Genomic DNA, 26,477 nt, shown 5'->3' with positions numbered 1-26,477 from the left:
ATTTTTCTTTATTATGAATGTTGGGGTCACAGTAATATATTCCAGAAAACTCTATTCTTTGTCAAAGATAGTGAATATGGAATGTTTGTAGATTTATATTACAATTTGCGGGGCTGACTATTCATTAGCCATATTTTGTAGGCCGTTTAGATGTAGGGGAAGGGTAAGATGAGGAAATAGATGCCGTTCATTTTGTTAAAAATTACGTAATTATAGAAGGGGGAGGATCAAGTCAAGGACCATGTATAAAGGACCCGGGGACAGAGACAGTGCAGGGGAGGATTAAATGTGGGAGGTGGGGGTAGGTAGGGTGGGGGAGAGTGATGGAGGAAAAATGGGGACAACTGTAATTGGACAACAATAAAAAAATTTTTTTAAAGAAAGCCACAAAAGTTACAAACATAGAGTATTATAGATGGTTATGGAATTGTAATGACAGGGGATGAGTAATTTGACATTTATAATATTGTCCTTGATATTAAAATATACACTCAACACAAAAAAGACCATGTAATTATATGGGCTACGATTGGTAAGCTGAGGACAACTAGTATTAATAAAGAAGCTTTTTAATACAAATGTTAGAAACTTGTGTTCAAACCTAAACTGTAATTTGCAATTTTACAGTTGCAAGACTATAAAAGACTATTCAAGACTATTTGCATATTGCTATAGCAAAGGCACTTTGCATATTTGTGTATGTGTGTGTTGGTAAATATATATATGTTTTTACCACAAAGAGCATGGTGTTTCCTACACTTGACACCCGCGGCTTTTGAAATAACATTGTTTGCATTTGCGTAGTCACGGTATTCAATTGGCCACACCGACTGAGAAAGGCTCAAACAAAAGTCTATTTGCTAGCAGCTGTGTTTTTAATAATATCATTTTGAGTTTATGTTAAAGCAAATAATTTGGTGGTTTACATCACATTTATTTTTACTTTAAATCTTTTAGTATGTCTCATATATAGGTAGATACAGCATATGTAGCTATAGATATGTTCACTATAAGAACAAACTGTTAGTGCATAATAGTTGTATTCTTTCCATTTCATATTGGCACGTGGATGTTCTCTTTTTAATAATGACAACGCAAAGCCTTAAATGATACTTTGGCTGCACACTTCATGAACAGCATCAATACTATGTGACAAGTGTCAGAACAAAATGTTAAATAATAAACTGCCATCAGGTATCGGCTTGTGCTCCTTCGTCATCTAAAAGGGAATGTTATGAATGAGGTATCAAGGTACTATATCCAGGTACATTCACAGGCCAGTGAGTGTTTTAAGTTAATGCCAGTGAGTTCAAATAGTCTCGGTGAATAATGAAACCATTCATTGTGTTCGAGGACTTGTCTGTCTTCAATGATACAATTTTCTCCTCATTTGAAAGGGTGTTTAATTGCATTGCTCATCCACTTTTAATATTTAATAATATTTTTATTAGCTGAATGGAATGAGAAGGGCAAGGTTTGCAATATCTAGTGCTGGTCATCAATTTTGTTCCCTATCATAACTTAGTGAATATTGTAACCACGAGGCAAGGCAGAAATGTAAATTATCTTGGAAGTGGTTGGGACTTGCTAGTTTATTGATGTTAGCATGACCAAAGGCACAGGGAAAAAGAGACAAACGCCTGAGGGTGAAGCCCCAGCACAAAATTCTTGCAACATACTAACCATCCTTCACTTTAAGTAATGAACAGAGAGGCTTTGAATAAAGCTGTGAGTACTGCCAATAACAACTGCTGGTTCCTTAGCGATGGATAGGGGATCTCGATGACTTACAAGACTTAGTCTTGCAAGGTGTATGTTCCTTTCACCTCCATTAATTTTGATAACTTTTCATTGACATTTCTTAAACATTTTTACTGTTACTTCCTTTCAGCTAAGACAAAAGCATGAGCTAGAGTGGGAAAACGTGGCAACGCCATTATAACAATAGCACTTCTTACTTAAGTAACACCTTTGAACTGATGTTTTCAAAATGCTTTTGAGCACATTTCATGAGATGTGTGGGTGGGACGGAGGTCAGCGAGAAGCCCTCTGCAAGCGCCATACATTTAAAGCCTCTATGGTAATGTAACCCAGGCCAGGGAGAGAAAACATTTTTATTTTCAGTGATCTCAGTGTGCATATGCGTATTAGGAGAATTCTAAATTCTGAATGCCATTTGTTCAAAATAGAACCAGATATTGTTGAAATTATTGGGTTTTAAACTTATTTTAAAATGAATCATTTTTAACTCCCTCCAGCAACTGCTTCGAGAGCGACAGCAGATGGCCAGCCGTCCCTTTGCTTCTGTTGACGTAGCACTGGAAGTAGGAGCTGAACAAGCAGACTTTCTGCGAGGGCCGTTAGAGGTAGGAACAGCGGTGCCGAAAGGGGGCCTCTGTGATTTGCATATTCATATTGCTTCTCTAATCTGCGTCTGCTTGTGAAGCTAGACAGAGTCTGATTATCTCGCGTTGACAAGATTCGGCGACATATATTATGCCATTTTCAAGGCACCTAGTTTTAATAGTATGACATGAGCTGTAACAAAAGCCACTGGAGAATCTATTAGCCTAGGCAGAGTGACAAACAGCTCACCTGCAGCCTCTCCCCAACAGATAGGAGCTAAAGGAATTAAAGATACAGGTATGATGGAAGAAACAGAGGCTCTCCATAGTCCCTGAAGTGCTCAGTATCCCTTAATTAACAATCCACGTCTATATTAACAAAGTTGGCTATAAAAGGTGGATGAGTTGCATTTTAATGATGTTTCATTTTTGAATGTTGAGAATTGTAGAATGCAGTGAGTATTTTTTTTCGTGCTAATAACAGTGTTGGTATATCCTTTTATTGCAAATGCAGAAATCGAGTGTGGTGAAACGGCAATCATTATGTGCAAGTAAATGTGCTATTAGAACCCTGAGGTAATGCACGAAATGGTTTTTGAAAATAGTAATCCCCAGAGAAGCAGAAGCCACAGATTGTAATTAGTGGCTAATCAACACATTTTGAGGCATAGTAATTTACTGGTATGTTTATTATTGTTTTATTTATACTTTATATATAGTAAGATGTTTAAGTAGGAAAATTAAAAAGCACTATGGAAGAGAAATATTTCATTCTCTTTTATAAAAATGCCCTCATGTGACTTAACTTGCTATTTTGCTATTTTGCTTTTCTTCAAGGAAAGCAAGGGACATAGAAACAGACTCCTTCAAACACTTAGGTACAGTTGTAATTAATTCTGAATAGCATTGTTGGTTATTCTGAAAAAAAAAAAAAAAAGGACTGAATCAGACCTCCTGGGCACTCTACAAAGGCTGGTATTAGAGGACGTTTCCCTATGACATTTGTATAATTTTCATGTTCTAGATTTTTTACTGGATAAAAAGCCTTCGTTTTGAACCCCCCACCCCCATCCTTCACCTACTCTCAGATAAAACAGATCATGTCCTGGACCCATCAAAAATGATGTGCTCCACGGCACATACAGACAGCGCTGCCGTGAAGCCACGAGGCACAGCGGGGCACTCACGGGTACTGTCAAACACTCGTACCGTGCATCCCTGGTATATTTTCAAATGTTAATGTTGATATTATTATTACTATTAACAAAACTATTAATACTAACACTGACATTCAATATGAACGCTAACAAAGCTAATAGTATCTTAATATGGGTTAATCAGGAGCAACAACAACAAAAAGTTGTTATAATATGTTTGGCTCCTCTCCTAATCTTCAGGTGTCTTGGATCACAACCTGTGTGGTAGCAGTGGGTAATAGTTATTTTTTATTAAAGCCACTATGATTTTTGATGAAATACTGTATTGGGCTATTATTTCCTCAAAATGTTGTTATTACATTAAATTTATGTTTCTGTTTCACATGTATGTGCTTACACTTCATATAAAATTAGTTAGCAATTTAACCTGTATTCCCGACCCCTTTCCAATACATGCATTCGTAGAGAATAGGATCAGACTCATATCTTCAATTAAATAACTGACTGTAAGAATTCTATAAAATACTGTTAAACCAAACAGAAGTCTTATCAAGTGAAATCTCAGATATTGGAAGTACTGTGCTAGGTATTTTAAATGTAGAACCTAAGAAACCAATAATGGTGAATTCCAAGTAAAACATTTTCATAGGTTCTCATAATTTGCTTAGAAAATAAAATAGTAACTAGGTGGAAATTTAGGATGTATAATCTGAAATTTGACCTTGTCTTAATATAATTTTTTTAAATTAAGGGTCACTTTGATATCAGAGATGTTTGTTCATAGTTATACCTTAAAATTTTGTTCATATTTATTATAAGTCTCTTTTAATTTTTGATTCATGAAGAAAGGCTCTAGATTAACCATTAATGACATATAAAAATATATCAGACTAAATATAATATAAGTAAAATTTATGTGAAATTTTTCATGGGGAAGAAGCTGCTATTCATGGCTTTTGCCATCCCCAATATATCTTAGGAAACAAAAGCAAAAATGACCCAATATCACTTTTTCACATTTCATAGTGGAAAGTCTCTTAGATAGAAAGAACATACTGTGAAAAATTAGGTCAACAAATATTTACCAGTCTAACTATGTGCATAGGGGAGATGGAGATAGAAAGACATGTCTATATCTTCCGGAAACTTACACATGAATAAAAGAAAGAAGATACAAAAATACTTCTAATAAAATATATGTGATTAATGCTAATAGGACAATAAACATAAAGAAGAGGAGAAAAAAGAACTTAAAACTCAGGATATTACCTAATGTTGCTCGAAAAATTGTAGTTGCTCTTGGCCTTTAAAGATAGGTAGGACATCCATAGGCAGAGGCAGCAGTGAGGCGAAGGGAGGGCACGACCAAGTTGGGAGGGCAGTGTGAACGAAAGGGAGCAGTGGAAGAGTGTCCTGTATGTGAAACCAGGACAAGGCAGGGTTACGACACCTAAATGAGGGAGGAGCTGTGGGCATCAAAGCAGAGGACGCAGGCGTACGGGAGGAAAGTCAGTCTCGGGGGGATGCTGAGGATCACACGTGAGACTCTGGAGCCAAAGATTTTGGTGTTTGGCTTTTAGAGAGATTCTACTAGCAGCACGTTGTAACATCAGTTGTATTGAAGGGTAACTGAAGAACAGTTGGGAAGTGGCCCCTGAACCAGTGGCTGTCAAAGTGTAGAGGCGCAAACACATCTGAAAACTGCAAAGAGATAGGATTTACAGAACAAAATAACTGAGTGAACGTGGAGATGGAGTCTGAGTTAAAGAGAGGCAGGGGGCGTAGTGCCAGGAGCTCTTTGTGCGCACTCGAAGTCGGACGAGTGAGAAGAGAAAGAGCAGCAAAGACAGATTCTAGGAAAGCTCCAACAGTTAAACTGTCGGAGGAATATTAAAGGAAAGAAGGGTTCAAAGGACAGGCTAAGCAGCACTCAGAAGCTTAAGACCATTAAAATTAAGGAAAAGAAGGTGTGCCAGAAGGATGAGGTGGCAAGGACGGCATCCTTTTCCTAAGCAGTCAGTGGAGAGGGAGTGTAGGACCAGAGGTGACACTGGGTACTTGTGTTGTCCCTGGGGACTTTGGAGGAAGTGGTTTCTGTGGAATGGTGGAAACCAGACAGGAGGGCTGGGTTGGAGATGAGGAAGTATGGGCAACAGGGGTAGACTACTTTTGGAAATTGATACTGCTGAAAGGAAGGAAATGAGATGGTAGTTGATGAAACTGACCGGTTCAAGAGAAAGTTTCTCTGGAAGAAGAAATGGCAAAGGGGGACAATGTACATTGAGGGAGAGGGGAATCAAAGGAGCAAGTATAATTTTTGGAAAGACAGAATGGTAAGGATTAATTTTAGAAAGTCGAGAAAAGAAAATGACGGGTAGATTAAAAAACAGAGCATTTCCAGGTGATAGCAGTGTACCTTTGACAATTTTATCATTTTTGTGCTAAAAAAAATGTATAAGAGTGAGAGTTCAGAATGATGGAGGAGGTATGAAACCCTCCTTGGAGAGACCGTGACAGCTGCTTCAGGCAGAGGTCTGGGAGGTCCCCTCTGCTCTCATTTTCTGTCAGCCATGGAGCCCTGTCTGTTCTAGGACTTAAACATGTGTAAATCCATCACCTCATCCCCACTCCTCCTCCTCTGTGTCAAACCTTCAGGATTTTTTCCCTGAACTTTTAATGCATCTTCCTGGACTTCCTGGTCTTCCTGATGCTATTTACCTCCCTCCCTCTTCCAGGCTATTTTCCACATTGCTACCGAAGTGATCCTTCTAGGGGGCAGATCTGCTCATATCCAATTTCCCAATGGTTCCCCTTCTCTTTCAGTTAAATCTGAAACTGCTCTGCCTGCTGTACCTCCAGGGATCCAGTCCCTTTTTTTCTGTCCGGGCATCTCTTACCATCTCCCCGCAACCATCTGATCCCCACCCACTGTCCCTACCCTGTCTCTGTTCCTCCCGTTTCCTTGTCCTGGAAGAACTTGCCTGTCTGGTAGAATTCAACCATTTCTGCTAGTCTCGGTGGGGGGGGGAGGGGGAGACTGCATGAATAAAGGAAGAAATAAATGAAAACGGTTATCTTAAGGTGACAAAGGAATTGCTGAGCAGCAATGAAAACCCCAAGAAACTTGGCAATGTAGGAAGGACAATGACTTTATACTGTGATGACCTTAGAGCTAGAGTCAGGAATGAGGGAAGCAGACAGTGGGGTTTACTGAAGGTTAGGTTTTGGCAAGGTGAATAACGAAAGAGAATCGTTAAGGAGAGATTCTAGGGTACCAACGTGAGAACCCCTTTTCAATTGCTGAGGGTTGCTGGTGATGGCAAAGGTCTGCGGCTGACAATATGGATAACGCAAGGGATAGAGAGTTGAGATTAATTAATTAGTTAATTAATTCACTCCTTAAATACTAATCTAACTCTTACTGTCTACCTCCTATATGTCGAGCATTGAGAATACAGAAATTAATATAGGAGCTCAGTCTCGACCCTTGTGAGTAACAGTTTAATTAGGAGTGAGGGGGAAATTCCGTGTTTAAGATCTTATTAGAGATTTGAGTTATAAAGTAGATAGGACTCGTGGTTTAGCCTTGGTTTTTCTGAATAAGGTATAGCTGTGTTGTAATCATTCAATTTTGCAACTTTATTTTACTTTAATGCACTGAAATATACACACAATGTCTGAGACTTAATTTCTAAAAATAAACAAAAACAATTTTGTTTAGAAAGGCATGATTTTGAGTGAACAGCAAAATCTCTTGGCAACTGCATTGTAAAACATTATTCAGCCAGTGTTTTATCTCTATATAAATATATATAATGTGTTTATATATAAATATATATCTGCTAGAGAAAAAGTAAGTATAAATGATTATGTACTCTATGTAAGTATATTGCAAGTAAATATTAAGTATTACTAAACTTACATATTTTATTTTTTAACCTTTATTTTTTGGAGTGGTTTTAAGCTCACAGCAAAATCAAAAGGAATATATAGCAATGTCTCATATGCCTGCTCCCTACCCAGACACATATCCTACACAAGTTTTTTGCTTACAACTTATTAGAATATTCACTCTTTCAAAATTATATGAATTTTGAAGTATGCATTATATATGTGGTCCTTGAACCTCTCTTTTAAATGATACATTATGACCTCTGTGTCTGTGTTTCTGTGAATTTTTTAAAAGTACATTCTCAGAATGGAATAATTTTGTCTTAATATAAATTGCATTCCAAGCAGTTCCATGTAACATTTTATTCCAAGTGCATTAAATTTTGATGACCTCATTTATTTGGCCTAAAAGAAAAATAACAAGAAAATGAGTGATGTGTTATACTAGGCACTGCAGACCACACAGAGATGTTTCTGGTGTCGTCAGCGTTCTAGAGCATCTTAGAATCTCCCGTGGAGAGTGACGTGCCATTAATGACCGCACCCTGTAGTTATCCCCGCCTCCTGCTGCTGCTTCCTTCTCTCGCTCAGACCATCCTGTTGCACTGCGTTCTCTCGTGCACTAGAACAAATAGCTGACGCATGTGAAGACAGACCTGAAGCACCACAACATCCCAGAAGCTTCTGATTCATCAAAAGGAGGTTGAATTTGGGGATCATTAGTAATACCGCTATTTTATTATAGTTATATTAATATCTGATTGCTTTCCGTCATGAAACTTGAACCCCTAAAACACCTCCAGTCAGTGTCCACTGTGCTGAATGAAGCATGAGTGTATGCACACATAAATGCGTATAGCAATGAACACACGGGTTTCATCAAACACTGAAAGAAATGTGGTTGGCATTATTGACGTGTTGTGTACTGTGAGTTCTGAAATATCAAAGTCAAATAGTTGTCATACATTCGTTACTAATTCTTTTTTAAAAGATTTTATTTATTTGCTTTTAGAGAAGGGAAGGGAGAGAGAGAGGAAGAGAAACATCAATGTGCAGTTGCCTCTTGCCCACCCCCCACTGGGAACCTGGTCTGCAACCCAGGCATGTGCCCTGACTGGGAATCGAACCAGTGATCCTTTGGTTCCCAGGTCTACACTCAATCCACTGAGCTACACCAGCCAGGGCAGTTATTAATTTCCAAGAAATGTTAGTTTCTTTGCCTGATTAGAAAATTAAACATTCCGATTACAGGAAACTTTGGAAAATGAGAAAGGTAGGTCATAGAATAAAAATTCCTGTCCCTGCTCCATCCATTGTATATAGTCAGGTAGTGTACACCCCTCAGCCTAGAGGTAGAATGTGTTTTGTTCCTTCATGGGCCTCTATGGTCACCCCCGTCCCTCAGCCCACACCCCTAGCAACCACTTATCTGATTGACGTTCCACAGTTTTGCCTTTTCCAGAAAGTTATATGCATAGAACTGTGTGGCCTTTGATGCCTGCTTCTTTCACTTGGCACAGTATTTTCAGGATCCATCCTAATGATTATTGGTGTCAGCAACATATTCTATTGCCAAGTAACATTCCATTGTGTAGGTGCATCACAATTTATTTATGCAATACAGGTGGTGGACATTTGGATTATTTCCATTCTGGAGCTCTTGTGAATGAATCAGCATACAGGTCTTTCGCATGCAGATCTTTTATGGAAATGTGTTTCTGTTTTCCCTTGGGTGAATACTTACCAGACTGCTAGGTCATATGGTAAAAGTAGGTCTAAGTTGGACAGCTTCCCAGAGCGGCCATATCATTTTGTATTCCCATCAGCAATGTGTGAAAGTTGCTATTGCCTTGCATCTTCACCAGCACTAGGTATTATTATTTTTGTATTTGGTTTTGTCATTCTGATATGTATGTAGAAATTGTCCTTATATTTGGTTTTGAGGGGGCCTAAATTTCTTTTCTATTAGGTGGAACTTGCCTACCCATTAATAGGCATGCATATCTTCAAATATTAATTTTTCATAGACATATATGCATGGACATTAACTGAGGAATATTATAAAATAAAAGGCAGGGAGCATAGGATATCTAATATGTGCCTATAAAACAAGAATCCAGAAGTGCATTTTCCAGCTCCTTATGAGACCCTCTTTAATGAAATGACTCCATTAAATAAACAAAATATTAATATCAAATATTAATTTTTTTACTTTTGTTAAGTATATGGAGAAAGGAAGCAATCACATTGCCCATCCGTAACAACTGTTGACTCATAATCTTGTTTCATTTCCATATACTGTCGTCCTCACAACACCCTGCCCCTACAGTGATTAGTTTGAAGCCGATCCGAGGCATCAAAAATTAAATTTTCATTGAATCCTCAAGTTCTTGTTTTATTATTTTCGTATTGAAAGTAACTTTTAAAGTGTTTAATTTTTTAAAGTTAATTTCTGATATTTGTCTGTAAGGTTTTATTAGACTTTTGGTTTGACCCATTTATATGTAAAGTATGGAGTATTTGCTAGGAATGTTCTTCCAGTCATTTATTCAATAAGCAATGGGAAATCATACCTGAATGGAAATGAAAGTTTATTAAGTGAGATTATTTTACTTTATTAGCACATTATGCATATAGTTATTTTAGTAGCATTGTATAGACATTAAATTATAAGAACTGCAGATTTTGCTTCATAGAAAGTGCTACTTAAATGAACAACATAGGTCATTTGACCTATTTTTTTATTTACTATATTATATTTTAAAATTACCCATTAGCTATAATTCTAGGAGTACTTTCTTAATTCTTATTATAATACTGATCTAATTTTTCTCCCCGGAGAGCCCCACTGAAGTGCCTAACGAGCTTTAATTGACAATAACCAAAGAGAAATGAAAAGGAACTTCACATCATTGTGAGTTCTGATTTTTGCCACACTAACAGCAAAAGAGCAGGAGCAAGACGGGATGAGTCAGATATGAGAAATGATAAGCGACCGAGGTAAGGGCCGTCCCAGACAAACTACAATAATAGAGGAAGAAACCAGGACATATTTCAGTCCAAGTCTGAGTATCTACAGTTAATTATATTCCAGACAGTATCCATTACCAAAGATGTAAGGCCAAATTAACTTTAATGTTGCACTCTTCACAAGACATTCCATAGCTAGCAATAACATTACGATAATGCTGTTAAAATAAGAATTTCAATTATAAGGCAGATGAGTCTGTGAGAAACATGACAGCCTTAATGAGCAGTTGGAGTTGGAATTCGCTTTGATAAGGAACGTGGTTATCGTGGATGGGAAGGAAACCAAGTACCGCCTGCAGCCTCTCCTTTCTGCCTAGCGCCCTCTACTGATAGCAGCTTGGGGTTCCAATTCATTTCACCACGGCTTTGTTGGGAAAAAGAGGGGGAGCCTGGTGCATTCAGGTGTTGGTCCTTTCCTGCAGCCGGGGAAACTGGGTGGGTAACTCAGTGGTAACGTTGGGATAGACTCAAATTACTTGAAAGATCACCGACTGCTTTTTAAGGAGATGATTTTAAGCAAAGCAAATGTAGTGAATCAGCCAAGTACAATCTCATGTTCTGTGTTGTATTGGCCATACCCTTTTTTTTTTTTTTACTTGATAGTGACAGGGAGAAAGGGGACTGGTGGCTATCACTATTGGGGGTAGTAAGATCAGAGGGGAGAGAGGCTGCCTTGGCCAGCTCCCTGGTCTTTATAGTTCCTCTGCATACAGCCACCCCCCTTGGCTGCCCCTCCCAGCTTTACTAGTCAAGCCTGTGAGCCACGCAGAGTCACCGTTGGTCTCCTGGTTTAACACAGACACCTACTGCAGGGCACGCTGCACCTGCTGAAGTGCACCCTCACCTGCTTGGAGCGTCAGGGCTGTCGTACACAGTCAAGGAAAGCTGAGCGTTCACCCTGCTCATCTGGTCTGTAATTCATTTGGTTCGTGTTAGCAATCAGCTGCGTCATTTTTGCCTTTCTGCTGAAAGCAGTTAGGAATTGTAATAGTTTCTTGTTCACTCTGGTTTTTTCTTTTCTTTTCTTTTTTTTCCATTTCACATGCAACAGGAAATTTTTCTTTGCATAAAGAATAAGCCTGTATGAAAATGTTGGCTATTTTTAAAGGTCAGAAACCGTTTTCTGCTTCTGGAAAATCCTGAAAAAAACTATTTTGGTTTTAATTTACTCTATATATCACTCTTTACCACTTTTATAATTAATATAAATATTTCCCTCAATTTCTTTGTAAATATATTTCTCATAAAGCCCTTTCACCCATATTGCTTGCTCTAGAGCGTGACCAATTTTCATACTCCTTACTACAATATGCTGTATAATAACCCATAATGTTGCTGCTGTCTACTCTCATATTTACTTAATCTGTCATCAAAGGGAGCAGGGCTGATGCCTTTAAGTGAACCAATCGATTATACAGCATTATGTTTGGCTTTCACAAGCAGAAATATTGTTTCCTCCCTCAGGAACCTTAACTCTGGAAATGAGCATTGCCTCTAGATTCAGAGTGTTCATTTATTAAATACAGATGTATATTAGTTTGCTAATACATATTTAAGTAATAGATCTATAGAGTAACGATAAAAAATTTAAGGCAATTTATTAGCATCTATGATTTTGAGTATAATCATAATGAAACTGATTTAAACTACAACTATCACAGTGACCCTATCAAGATGAGCCACAGAGCTGAAACTCACAATTGATATTCTGAAATTAATCAGTTAGTTAACGTATTGTCAAACAAACTGAAATACGGTGCCATAGGAGAGGAGCAACTTTGCTAAGCAGACCTTATACTTTTTTAAATGTAAGAATATATTGTTACAGTAACTTAATATTTGGTTTTTGTCATATCTATTTTCTTTTCTTTCCTTTCTCACTAGAAACAGTGATCCAAGAATTCCAAAATCAGGAAAACTCACTATTTTTTGTTGTTGTTCATTTTTTGTCCTGTTAATCGTATATAGAACCACAGCATTGCCATTTCTTGGGCTTCGTTTCTGTCGAGCCTTTTGGTAGTATCTGAACATATGCATTTATATATACACTTAAAAAATTAGACTTCACAGTCTTTAGGTAAAAAATTAGTATAAAAATAATGAAAAACATTTATGCACTAAAAATGTTGAACAAAAACCTCACTGTTTTTTAATTATCTAATATCATCTTCAGACATGTAATTAATATTATCTCTCAGAATAGTGTTTAAAAATTGGCCTTTTGAAAATGTTATTTCAGCTCCCATGCATTCCTTTTGGTAGAGGCTAATTGGTTCATCTCATTATTAATCAGGTTTAGACCTCGTACGTCTCTTGGATAAATGTTATTTTAGAATTGAAAGAAAAATAAGGAGGAATGAAATCCAGGCCAAGCATGGGGTCATTTTACCTCTGATGTTAAGCACATTAAATTTGAAGTCAGAAGATGTAATTCCAGTTCCAATACTACTATTTACTTCCATGGCCTCCAGAAAGCAGCATAAGCCTTTCTGAGCCTCAGGTTCCTCTTTTACAAATAGAGATAGGAAATCGCTTCTCTGCCCAGCACTCAGAGTTCTTGTCGGATCAGACGAAGTTTGCTACATTTGGGTGGCAAACTCAGCATTGCTGCCTAAACATAAAGTATTCTAACAGAGCTATGTTGCCCAGCATTGTTATTTACACATTTCTGATCATGGTTTATTGATGAACCTCAATGTGGAAGGTATACTGCTAGACACTAGGGAATAAAAGTGGATAATATAATACCCAACGACCTCAAATTATAGTGGGGAAAACATATGAGCACATAATAAAATAATTCCAGTTATTGACTTTGGCTTGAATGCTTGCCAAGTACAAGTAATTATGATATTAATGAGAAGGTATAAAAGTGTAAAAGAAAGACCTAAAATAAAACAGACTTAAAAATTTAGATGTACATCAAATTATGTGTGGAAATTTAGTGTATGAAAAAAATAGCGTATGGATCAGCAGGGGAAGGGTGAGCTTCTAAGTATTGCGAGTGGAAACTGAGGAACTGTGGAAAAAGAGAAAACAGTTGATTTCAAATATGATAGATGTATGTGCTAAAACAACCCAAAATTTAAATATAGAAACTATGTTAGCAGAAAAAAACAAAGGACAATTACTCTGTAACACTCAGAGTAGCCAAAAGTTTTCTAAATACGATGAAAATCTAGAAGCAGTAAGGGGAAATACTAATAAAGTTGCCCATATAACAATTTCTAATAAACTTTCCATGGCCCAAATATTTAAAAAGTAAAATGAAAAATGTGGAAAGTATTTGAAATTTATATCGTGAATCAAGTTTTGATATCTGAGATGTAAAAGAGCTTATAAAATTAAAAGGAAACAAAAAGACCAACAACTCTATATTAAAGAAGAGATATAAACAATTCACAAGAAAAGAAATGCAAAAGGCATAGGACATAGTGTGTTCAAATTGATTCATAGTAAAAAAGTACTAATTACAATTTACTGGGATTACCCTGACATATCAATTTGATTCTCAGAAACCCCAAAGACTGACAACCTGCTTGTGGGAGGCAGAGTAATTGCCCTCAAAAGTGTCTACATCCTAATCCTCAGATTTTCAAATGCAAAAAGAGACTTTGCAGATGTGGTTACGGATTGTGGAACGTGTCGATTATCCTTGACTGTCTGGGTAGTTTTCGTGTGATCACAAAGGTCCTTGTCAGTGAAACAGAAGGCGGGGGAGTGAGAGGAGAAGATGTGATGGCGGATGCAGAGGTCGGAGTAATGCGATTGGTGGCACTGGGGACAAAGCAGGGCCAGGAGCCCAGGGAGACAGGCAGCTTCTAGCAGATGGAAAGACGAGGAGGCAGGCTCGCCCCTAGAGCTCCTGGAAGGAGAACGGTCCTGCTGACACCTTGACTTTAGTCCAGCGAGTCCTGTGTGTTTGACTTTTCAATTCCAGTACTGCAAGGTAATAAATTTATATTATTTTAACCTGTTACATCGTGGTAAGTTCTTACCATAGCAACAGACAGCTAACACAGTACCCGAAGAGGAACATGGTGGGCAAACAGTTTAATAACCTGTCGGGAACACAAAATGTACAAGTGCTGTGGAGGAGAATTTTTACTCTGTTTACACATACACTTACCACTAGGTCCCGCAAACCCACTGTCAGAAGCATAGCAAGGAAAGCAGAGGCCCTCACAGCACCATTAGTAATAACAGAAATGACTGGTAACTGGCCAAACGTCCGTCAGTGGTGGGCTAGTTGATGAAGTGCGGTCAATGTCATACTATGCTGTCATTAAAAAGTATTTCCGTATTTAGCTATGGAATGATCTCAGGCAATATTGCTGAGTATAAGTGGCACTGTGGAAAAAATATGAATAGTATGTTACTATTTGCAAAGAAAGGAGAGGACATAAATATAAATAATCACCCATATTTTCTTTAAAAAACTAAAAAAAATAACATAAAATGGGTTTTTAAAAATGTATTGATTTAAGAAAGACACATCAGTTTGTTTTTCTACTTGTCCAGGCATTCATCGGTTGATTCTTGTATGTGCCCTGATCAGAGATGGAACTTAACAACCTTGGCTGTAAGGACGGCCCTCCAGCCAACTAACTGAGCTACCTGGCCAGGGCAGGTTTTGTTTGTTTGTTTATTTGTTTGTTTAGTGGTTATCCCTTGGGCTAAAAAGGGAAAAGCATGAAGGGAACAAGAATGGTTGGTAGACCTCTCTATGTGTACTTTATTTGTAGATCTGACCCCAGAACCATATGTATTATAAAATTAATGTGTCATAATTATAAAGGGAAATATAAATAAAAATGGGAAAGGCCACAAGCTCCCAAAACGTCCACTTCTGAATTAACATATTAACCTAAATTGGAATTGGGTCAGTGGCAAAACTATGCAAAGAGGGCATATTTCAAGTGATTTTTAAATATATTGTATTTGTCTATATATTCTTAGTTGGATATACTCTTAAAACAAACAAAAAACTACAAAGAAATTTATTTTTGTTAATTGTATTGTCAGATACAATATGTATATATTATACTTAATTGTATTATAGCATACAGGTAATTACTAATATCATTAGGCGTCAAGATTTTCAGTGTAACAGAAGAGAGATACAAAAACCCAAAGAAGTTAAATAAAAGAACTTAAATTTGAATTGGCAGTATTTCTATGAATTCATGGCATATTTTTTATCTTCAAAAATATTTTAATATGGTTATGTACTTTTATTCTACGATACACAGATACCCCTTCATTGAAGACCCATTGCCCCAGCTTCTGGGAGGACTGACACTGCACTCTGTAGCCATCGGCCCTTTCAAGGATTGCAGAAAGCTGCATTGCCCGAGGTCCTGACCCTTGATTTGTCTTTGAGGCAGAATAAATGCCCAACTTGATAGTTGAAAGACCATTCTGGCTCCTAATCTTCTCATAGGCCTGCATCACAACTTAAACTTTTCCCTCTATCCAGTCAGTCTTCCTTCCTGGAAGCCTGAAAGGAAACCTTTCACTCTTTTTTTATTTTTTATGTTTTATTTTTTTTTGTCCATAGACTTCTGCTTACTCACTCCACCTCTCAGGGAATGTACTTTCTTGGGAATCCAATTCATGACACTGAGTTCTGTTGCCCAAAACTTCCTAGAACAATAATCAAACTAGTAGCAATAAATACATCTTATGAGATCTTTAAATACATTTTCTCAGGAGAGGTCCTTAGAGAAATGTTCGATTGAAGGTCTGGGACAGCAAGAGACAAGGAAGCAATCAAAGGCTTTTGTGGTTGTATGAGAAGAATTCAGGGAACTTTCTCAACTTGGTAAAGGATATCTACAAACAACCTAGAGCTAACACCATGCTGAATGGTGAGAAACTCAAAGGCTCCCCATTAAAATCAGGTACAAGGCAAAGATATTCCCTTCTCACCACTCCTTTTCAACATTGTACTCTAGCTAATGTGATAAGACAAGAAAAGAAAATAATAGGCATACACATTGGGAAGGAAAAAATAAAACTATCTTTGTTCACAGACAACATGATGTGTATGCGGAAAATCCAAAAGAACTGACCAAAAAACCCTTCTGAAACTAATAAGATTGCAGGATACAAGGTTAATAGTCAAAAGTCTATTGCTTCCCTATATCCTAGCAATCAACAAGTGGAATTTGAAATTAAAAACACATTAGCATTTACAACTAGTTCCCCCCAAGATGGAATACTTAATATAAATGTAACCAAATGTGTATAAGATCTATATGAGAAAAACAACAAAATTTTACTGAACAAAATAAAATGAACTAATTAGATGAAGAAACAGTCCATGTTCACACCTAGAAAGAAGCAATACAGTCAAGATGTTAGATCTTCCCAACTTAATGGATTTAGTGCATTCCCAACCAATCAAAAATACCAGCGTCTTATTTTGTGGATCTGTACAAACAGCCTACATTTTAGTGGGGATAGGGCTCCAGATAATAAATGAGAGGTGAAAACAGAGAGTTAACCATTATATTTAGTGCTGTTGAGATCTTGTTCAACATGACAAGAGCAGGCATGTCCTTGTCACCACACCACCCTAGTCTGCATAGACAGGGACAGACATTTACATAGCCAAGGGTTACGCAGTGTGCTAAAACTATCTACTTTCTAAGAAGCTTAAGTAGAACTGGCTTTATGTTAGCCACATAAGAGACAGTAAGTACTCAATTAATGTTTATTTTTTTCATAAACAAACAAGAAGTATAAATTAATGTTAGCAATTATTTTGTGCACATTTATACTGTCCAGCCTTTTATATTTAATATCTGGAATTATTACTCTAAGTATGAAGAGTATACTGAGGTTGGCAAACTTATATATTACTTGACGTATCAGTACGTAAGGGAGTATTTACACAATGATTCATAATTTCAGCGTGTTGTTATCAAGAAGCACATCTACCTCTTTTAGCCTTAAAAGAATTTTAATCATGGCTTTTATAACCATAAAAATAATTTAATAATAAATTTTAAGTATAGTAATAACAGTTATGTAAGTGATATGTGTGAATAAATCTCAATCATGTGTACCATTTAGTCATATAACACAAGGTTGTACTGTAAAGGGAAAAAATTTCATTTTGCTTTTCTCTTCTGGAGGTTCTTTAACTATGTTTGTAGTATTACTTTATGAATGACAGTAAAAGGGAAAAGTAAAGTTATTGAGCAAAATATTCAATATAATAATTATTGAAGACTAGAATAAAATGAACAATGCTTTTAAAAATGAACTTAATTTTTAATTATTCTAATATAAATGCCATACATATGAAAAACAATAACACCTGTATAAGCAGGCTGCATTATTTATTTAATCTATAATGAATGCTTGATAAAAGAATTCCTGGACTCATTCCCAGAATGCTATAGACCCCATGCTACTGGGCCTTGGCCTGCAGAGCAGGAGTCCTCACTGGGAACACAGCTACCTTTTCAGCCAAGTGCGTGGTGGTCATCCTTTGCATTCAACTTGCTTTACCAATGAAATTCTGTAGAAACACAATGTTTCTAGTACTTTAATAAGTTGAGCTACCAAATATGTATGAGTTTCATCAAAGGCTAAGGGCAGACCTGGGAGCCTCCCTCTTCCCACTTAACCTTGTGCTACACTAGCTGACTCAGTTTACCTCTGGCTTCATTTCTTCACCTGGAAGAGAGGTAGGGACAGTAACACCTGCCCCCATGGTGCTGTGAATGTGAAATGAGACACATGGATGGTGGTGGTTGATGTTATCGGTGGCACATTATCAGTAATAAAAATCTTCAGATTAACTTAGCTATAAACCCTTTTATATTTCCACTCTTACACATTAAGCGCAAGTATGCTAAAATAAATTAGTTTCATTTTTCTACATTATGAAGTAGAATACATGTAACAGAAACAGTTATTTCATAGGGTTTTTTTGTTATTGTGACAATATCAATTACAACATATTTGTATTACAGTTAAAAAATGCCCTGTTTGGTTTTCACCTAAGCCCAGAGAGATAGGCATTTATTTATACCGCCCCCATCTCAGAGGTAAATATGATGAGTTCAGACACACCTTTTGAAAGTTCTCCCTCATGAGACTGAATTAGACTGACTGTGCCCTGTCATGAGGAAATTGGCCTTTTGAAATACATTTCTGTTGCGATTTACCTTTATCTTTAAGCCAGGATTTCTCAACTTAAAACTGCTGACAACTCAGGCTGGTGATTTTTGTTAGGTGGTGGGGGCTGTTCTGTGAACGTGAGAATGTTGAACGGCATCCCTGGCCTCCACCCACCAGGTGCCCATGGCACACCAGCCCCAGCTGTGACAACCACACAGGGCTCCGAACACTGTCGATTGTCTCCTCGGGGGTAACGAGGCGACAGTTGTGAGAGTAAAGGAGAACCGTGCGTGGGAACCGCTGCTTTATACTTCACCACAGTGATGTTTTCATTGGTTAGGGTCCGATTAGTGTGTCTTATTCTATACTAAGAAGTAAAGATGGTGATCACTGAGGTATTTTATGATATATTCACTAAACATTGGAATATATGAAATTGTTCCAGTGAAAATTTACAGAAATAAAAATGTGAATTTTGGTCACATTAAAGGGAAATATTTATGTATAATTCTTAACATATACATCATTACAGATAATTTATTCCATTAAGCTTCCATGAAACACTACCCATCACTGTGCTCACCTTACAAAAGTAAAGGCTACCTCTGTACTAAGTCAAGTTGTGTTTTGTTTTCAGTGTTTTTTGACTTTATAAATACTAATTAAATTTTAGGGGGGATCAAGGTAATTTTAATGTTTTGCTCTAGTACATGCAATATTATTCCATAGATATTTTCTGTAATTACATGACATTTTCCTCCTTATGAAAAAACAATATGTGAATAAAAATGTTTATTATACTTTTCATTGATATTGAATTTTAAAATAAAATAATTCAGAACTGTTTTTAAACACTCCTAAATAATATGTCCAGAAGATTTTAATATTGAATAAAAGAATTTTTAGTTTGATTATATTACTTATTAGGACATATTATTCCCTACTTTTCTTGACTGAAAGAAATCTAAATTAAATGTTGAGTTATTACTGTTGAGTTAAGCCATTGAATTTTAAACACTTTTTTGAAGGGAAACAAAACATGTATTTTAGTATATTTATAACATCACAGTTTCCTGTTAGCTCTGAATACAGGAAATACATTGTATATGTGTATGTATATGTACATGTATGTTCATGTGTGTGTGTATAGTGGGGAACAGATAACATAGATAGAAGATAGTGGCCTAAATTTTCATTCTGCCCAGAAAGTTGCCAAGTAGTAAAGCCAGCAGAGCGCAAAATTGACCAGTAATTCAAGAATCAATCAGACAAGGTATATAGTTTGTTTTATTTTTAACTACAGAAGGCTGGTCAATAGCTGTACTCAATTTGCCATTGTTTCCCCATGTTAAGCTCAGTTTGAGAGCTTTGGGATGGGCTTAGTCAATGGATTCTTTTTTACTAAGAGAAACGATCCATGTGTGGTCCCCCGAGGAGTAAAGTCATGAGAAAACACAGTCAGCCTTTCATGCCGTACAGCATTAGGGACGGAAGACTCTGACCTAGTTCAGGGAGAGTTTCAAAGATTGTGCCCCTGGAAGTCTTTTTTTAAAAATTTTTATTTAACTCTTGTTCAAGTACAGTTTTCTTTCTTGTATTCCCAGCCCTGCCCCACCCCTCCCAGTGCTCACCACCTCCCTCCCATCTCCACCTGGAAGTCTTTTTAAAAAAAATCAATTCAGCAGTGGAATTGCTGGGTCAAAAGGCAAGTCCAATTTTAGTTTTCTGAGAAAATTCCATACTGTTTTCCATAATGGTTGTACCAGTCTGCAATCCCACCAACAGTGGACCAGAGTCCCCTTTTCCCCATACCCTCTCCAACATTTGTTGTTTATTGCTTTGTTTATGATAGCCATTCTCACCGGTGTAAAGTGGTATCTCATTGTAGTTTTAATTTGCATGTAAGAACCCTAAAACACCAATCCCAAAGGACCTATGCACCCCAATGTTCATAGCAGCACAATTTACAATAGCCAAGAGTTGGAAACAACCTAGGTGCCCGTCAGTAAATGAATGGATCAAAAAACTATGGTACATATACACAATGGAATTTTATGCTGCAGAAAGAAAGAAGGAGCTCCTACCTTTTGCAACAACATGGATGGAACTGGAAAGCATTATGCTGAGCGAAATAAGCCAGGTGTTGAAGGACAAATACCATATGATCTCACCTCTAACAGGAAGCTAAACAACAAAGCAAACAAGCAAGCAAAATATAACCAAAGACACTGAAATAGAGAACAGGCTGACAGTGACCAGAGGGGAGAGGGGAGGGAATTTCAGGGGAAATAAGGGAGGGATTTAGAGGAACCTATATAAAGGATACATGGACAACAACTGAGAAGGGTGGAAATGGGAGGGAGGGGGGAGGATGGGGGGTGGGATGGGATGGGAGTAATAGACAGAAAACTGTACTTGAAAAATAATAAATAAATAAAAAAAACAATTCACAATTTCAAAAGAAAGCTGAAAATAATGTCAAAGGGGTGGTTTTATTAGAAAAACTTTTTTTTTCTGTGATAACATATTATTTGAATTGCTTGAAATCGGCCTCATATACTATTAAAACACATATTGAAGAAGTTAAGTTAATAATTACACGAAGCATGTAGGCGCCCTTTCTCATCTCCTAGAAAACCAACCCGAGAGGTGGATAAGATACACGGACTTGGGTGACCCACGCCGAAACACACATTCATTAATAGTATGTGACCTGATTTCAAAAAAAAGATGCAGCATCTGGTTCTCCATATAGATGTGTTGATGAGACCCAAAAACCGTAAATAATTTCCCCCATTAAGTGTTGCTGAGAATCAAATTCTGCATTTGGGCGAGTAAGATTGAAAAGCAGTGTCCTTATTGCCAGCACTAGGATTTTTCATCATTATTGTCTTTTCTCTTATTTTCAAAAAAGCATTGGAGTGACTTACAATGAAAGGAACAACAAAACAAAAGCAAGGTTTTGTTGGTGGTGCATTTCTTTGTTTCCTTCCTTCCTTTCTTTCTTAAAGAATCTTGTATTAAAATAAACTGTAGAGAGAACAGGCTTGTTATAAATCCGAGCTTTTCCTCGTAGTTTGTCTTGGGCAAATTAATTGGATTCTTTGAACTTTGTTTTTTTAAACAAATGCATGCACAATAACAACTACCTAAGGATTGTTGCGAGGATTAAATAAGCTAAGATAGGTAAAACGCCCAACATAATGCGTGGAACAAAGTAGGGCCCTCTGCCTGCTCTTCCCTAAAAAGAAGGAGGTTTCAGGGAAGCTTGCCCAGGCGGGCCCTTTTCTCCCCTCTTCCATCAGAATGTTATCTTTGAAGGATCTGAGACCACAACAATTGAAGAGTATCCAAGTTATATCTGGAAGAAATTGACCATTGGCGGCATCCGTTTATTCATTAAACTTTTTTTGAGCACTACGAGGATGTGAGAAGCAGTCAGAAGGACGGAAGGACCTTGCTCCTTGGAAAAAGGAATTTAAAAAAATCAAACCTTCAACTTCCTTCTTCCTTCTTCTTTTGAAAACTCTTAGTATACGTGACATTAAGTCTGGGAGTTGTATTCCTCCTGGCTGACTGCAGTGATGGACGACTGTTCCAAAAGCTGCCTCATTTTTCCCAGACTTGCTAGGATCTGTATGAGCTCATCCACGATGGTTGAAAACATGTAGAGAAGACGGATGAATTGAACATGGCAACTCTAGTCTTTCCTAGGTAATAATGAAAAGTTCAAGATTAAGGGTTTGTTATAAGATAGTCACTCGTGGAGAGAAATAACACAGTGGTAGAAAACTCATCTGAGAAAAAGCAGGACTCATCAATTCTTTTTTAAGAACAAACTTAGGAGACTGAAACTTACCATTTAATATCTGTGGATTGTAACGTGAGTTGGGGAGGAAGGGGGTTTTATATCCCAGCTAAAGCCTAGCCTCTCAAAAAAACACTACATAAAAGTATAATGACAAATATATTCTTTAGATAGTCACTATCGTTAATTTTTATTGACAGATTCTAACTACAGAAAAATTTTAAATGTGGAAAGTTAATCATTAAAATAATCATTCTATGACAACTTAGGAATTTTTTTCAGTGATTTAGAACATGAAAGTTTATGGTTTTTAAATTGTGTTTAAATATCTGTACCCACTTTTGTTTGAATTTTTGAAATACTCCTCAACCTAAGTAAAAATCAGGTCTGTAGAAACACTAATAGTTAAAGTATAAAATTATTATTAAAATATGCTCCTATTTTTATGGCATTCATATAATATTGGATAAAATTTCAGGTAGATTGCCAGTTTAAATAACTTGTATAGGTCAAAATGAAAATTACAATGCAATAAATATAATGCACTCATTCTCATCAGTGAGGGTTTTCTTTTGTGTTTATATTTTAGTCCTATTATTGAATGTAGTCTGTATGAAAGGTTCAAGTTCATCCATGAATTGATGTAATCATTTATCATCTCAGAATATTGATTGAATACCCCAGCGTGCTGCTAGGGCTGCATGTGAAAGAATAAAACCCACACGCCTCTGAGGCACATGTAGTGTGTCCAGAGAGAGACACAGACTCTGTGTGACACTGTGTGACGTAGCACCGAGATGCACTTATTCTCTGGGAACAGAGAATGGAGGAACTAATGTAATCCGAGACGTGGAGTGATTGTTTCAATGAAAGGGTGATAGTTGAGCAGGAGCTAGTGGGGGGGGGGTGCGGGGGCGGGGAGTAAGAGTTCCTCCAGAGAAGAGAGGGCATTCCAGAAAGGGAGCCAGGAGGGGACGGTTGGCCCCGCTGCAGCGTGGGGTCTGAGACAAATGTCATCAAGGGGAGGCCTCGGAGCCTGCACCCTGTAAGCGGTGAGGACCTGTAGCTGGTTTAAAGCACAGTCCACTTGTTTTCTGGAGGAATCTCTGGTGGCCTTATGGGGAGTAAAGTGTAAGAAACAGACAAAAAGCAGAGAAAAACGTTAGGAGGCTATCAGTCTGGGCAGCAAGGAAATAAGAGAAAACTAAAGCTACTTATTAGTTTGCTTATTCATTAGTTCAACCAATATTTGATGTCCAACTCTGTCAGGCACTGTTTTAGGTACTAGAGTTTCAGCATAGAAAAATCATTTTAAAAAGCCTTGTGTGCCTGTGTGGGTATAGTATATATGCATGTGCAGTGATAGATAATACTTGCATACATGTATATGACTCTGCATGTATAGATGCATGTCTGTGTGTTACATGTAAAACCTTCCATAGCATGAAGACACTGTTAGGAAATGTTGACGACTCTTAGTAGTTATTAAATGCCTGTTACTCATATTCAAAATTCAAAAGAGGATATAGTAAAAATGAAAATTAACCATTTTTCCACCTTGATCCCCTAGCCACCTATTTCTCTTCCTACTATTTTCACGATTTTTGTGTTTCTCTACAGACATGTTTTACACAAGTCTTTCATTAGTGTCTGCTTCCTTATAGATTCTCTGTCCTGTACCTTGTAGATAATCACATATCTACACTTATGGACTTGACCTTTTTAATGGCTGCATAGTGTCCCATAGCACTGCAATTCGTTTAGCTAATACCCACTGATGTACAGGTAAGACTTTTTCTAATCATTAGCTATTTCAGAGAACATTGCCGTGAGTATTCTTGTCCACCTGTCCTTATTAATCCCCCCAAAGTACTTCTCATTGTCTGATATACTATGTACTCTCTTTACGTGTTTCTTTGGCAAACCCCACGCCCACCTCGCACTTTCATGTTAGCTCCAAAAGGCTCAGGTTTTTTCTGGTCTGTTCCTGGCCAGAAAGTATGCTCCTAGAATAAATAGTCAATGAACATTTGTTGAATGAAAGAATTTTGCACATGCATAATTATCTAGAAAAAGTAGAAGTAGCATTTTCTCATTCAATAAGAGTATGTATTTGTAATTTTGACAAGTATTATTGAATTTCTCCTTGGAGCAGGCTCTCTCAGTCTCGGCACTGCTGCCGTTCTGGGCCTGATAGTTGCTTTTGCAGAGGGCTGTGCACTGTGTGTTGTTTAGCAGCAAGCCTGGCCTCTGACCCCTGGACCCTAGTAACATCCCCCAGTTGTCACAACCAAAGTGTCCCTAGACATCACAGATGTCCCCTGTGAGGAAGCGCCACTGTGCCACCTCAGCCTCTCCCAACAGTTACCACAGGGCTGCCTGCTGCAGCCCTGCCCAGTACTTCAGTAAACATTTTGCTCTTTGAAATCTGACGGTGAAAATTCGTATCTTAGAGTTTCAATTTGCATATGAAGTCACATTTTGATAAAATTTTGGTACACTGAAGCCCTGGCATTGTACAGTGTCAATGAAGGAAGGTTTGGTTTTCCATTATGTGGGGAAAGAGGTAGAGTGAATACAGGAAATCTAGAAGCATCTAGAAGAAAATGCTGTTTGCCCTTATTTTTTCTTTTAAAATACTTAAATGTTACAAATCTTTTCCAGTCTTTAGACTTTTGCTTTTATGAACTGAGTCTTCTTTAGAATTATATAAATTGGCCTTAATTAATGAATAAAATTTGGAGTCAAAAGACTTGGATTTGAGTGCAGGTTTTCCTAATTACTAGTTGTGTTACCTTCGGGAAGTCGCATAAACTCTGAGCTGCAATTTACTCAGAGGAAAATTGTGGATAATAACATTTGCTCTCTGTACATCACTGTGTTATTATAAGAATTAATTTTTTTTAGACTGTTAAGCCTTTCACAATTGCAAGGGCTTAGGATAATTATTATGAAGGTTTTATGACCCACTGCTTTATCTTATGACTCATGGTTTCCCAAGAGTTTCTCTCTCCTTAGTACTTCAATAATCCCTTCCAACTGTTCTCACGCATTTATTTATTAAACACGGGCATTCTGTATCCTTGCCATACCTTTTCTCCAACTCTGCGGTCTTAAATCATTACAGTACAATTTCCTCATAACTAAGGCCCAGATATAGTCATCATCACTCATTCATTCATTCAGTGCACACTACGTAAGCACCATTGTCCCCCCCCGCCACACACACACACACACACCGGCTTTCCTTTCCAGCTGCTCCATTTTCATCAGTGCCTTCACTGATCTAGTCTATGGTTGGTAGTTAGCCGCCCGGTTGTGCTCCCTGTCCCCACTGATCCTGGGTGATCAGCCTTATTATTATAGAGACCACACTTTCAGTGTCCTCCTCCCTTTGATGATAAGTTTATGAGAATTCCCTGTTGGCCGCCACATCAAATCCAAATTGCTTCTTACCGGCCCTCATTATTTTCATCAGCTTAATCTCTTCACTACTTGTTCTTTCTTTGTGCCAGGCTCATTCCTGCCTCCGTTTTTGTCCGTATTATTCCCTTCTTTGGAATTCTCTTCATCTGTTCTTTCACCCATCAACTAGCATCATCTTTCAACACATGTGCCATTCTCATTTCCCTATGTTTTCCTTCTGCACGTTTCTTTTTGCTGTGGTCTCTTTATCACTCAACTCTTACTCTTCTTGGCCCGTTTCACATAATGTATTATCTTGGATCTCAGTCCTGGCTGCACATCAGACTCCTCTGTGGAGAGTTTTTGCTTTCTTCATCCATAATCACAGGACTAGCCCTGGAAACTCTAGTTCTTGGAGGAGTTTAGGCATAACCTTGACTCTGAACCAAAAAAGCTGCAACCTAAAGGCGCCTCATTTGCCTAGGCCCCTTACAAAGCCTGGGACTCAATACTGTATTCTGAAGTTTGTATTCTTTCCTGACAGAGGCTGTTCAAAACTCCAAACTCCATGAAACCTGGATGTAGATTTTATGTAACTTGAGAATGGCAGTACAGCTCAAAAGATATATAATCAGTGATACAGAATTGTCCAATTTTTATACTCAATATTTTCTAAGCTGTTTTCAGAAAGAAAGGAAAATAGTT

General features: G+C 37.5%; 1 protein-coding gene across 3 annotated transcripts in view; it reads left to right on the top strand.

Moving 5' to 3' along the window:
* Window positions 1–26,477, top strand: part of ATRNL1 (attractin like 1) — a 506,943-nt gene that overhangs the window by 314,726 nt on the left and 165,740 nt on the right. For 2 of the 3 annotated variants that reach the window (XM_037063827.1, XM_037063824.1), the window contains exon 27: window positions 2,259–2,366. The exons of the other annotated variant lie outside the window; for it this stretch is intronic. In XM_037063827.1, coding sequence (XP_036919722.1) covers window positions 2,259–2,366 — 108 coding nt within the window. The remainder of the gene's footprint in view (window positions 1–2,258; window positions 2,367–26,477) is intronic. 3 annotated transcript variants of the gene reach the window in all.

Source organism: Sturnira hondurensis, unplaced genomic scaffold (genome assembly GCF_014824575.4).
Source record: "Sturnira hondurensis isolate 20B ecotype Veracruz unplaced genomic scaffold, ASM1482457v3 Scaffold0014854, whole genome shotgun sequence".
Taxonomy (NCBI): domain Eukaryota; kingdom Metazoa; phylum Chordata; class Mammalia; order Chiroptera; family Phyllostomidae; genus Sturnira; species Sturnira hondurensis.
This window is presented reverse-complemented; position numbering and strand designations above follow the sequence as displayed.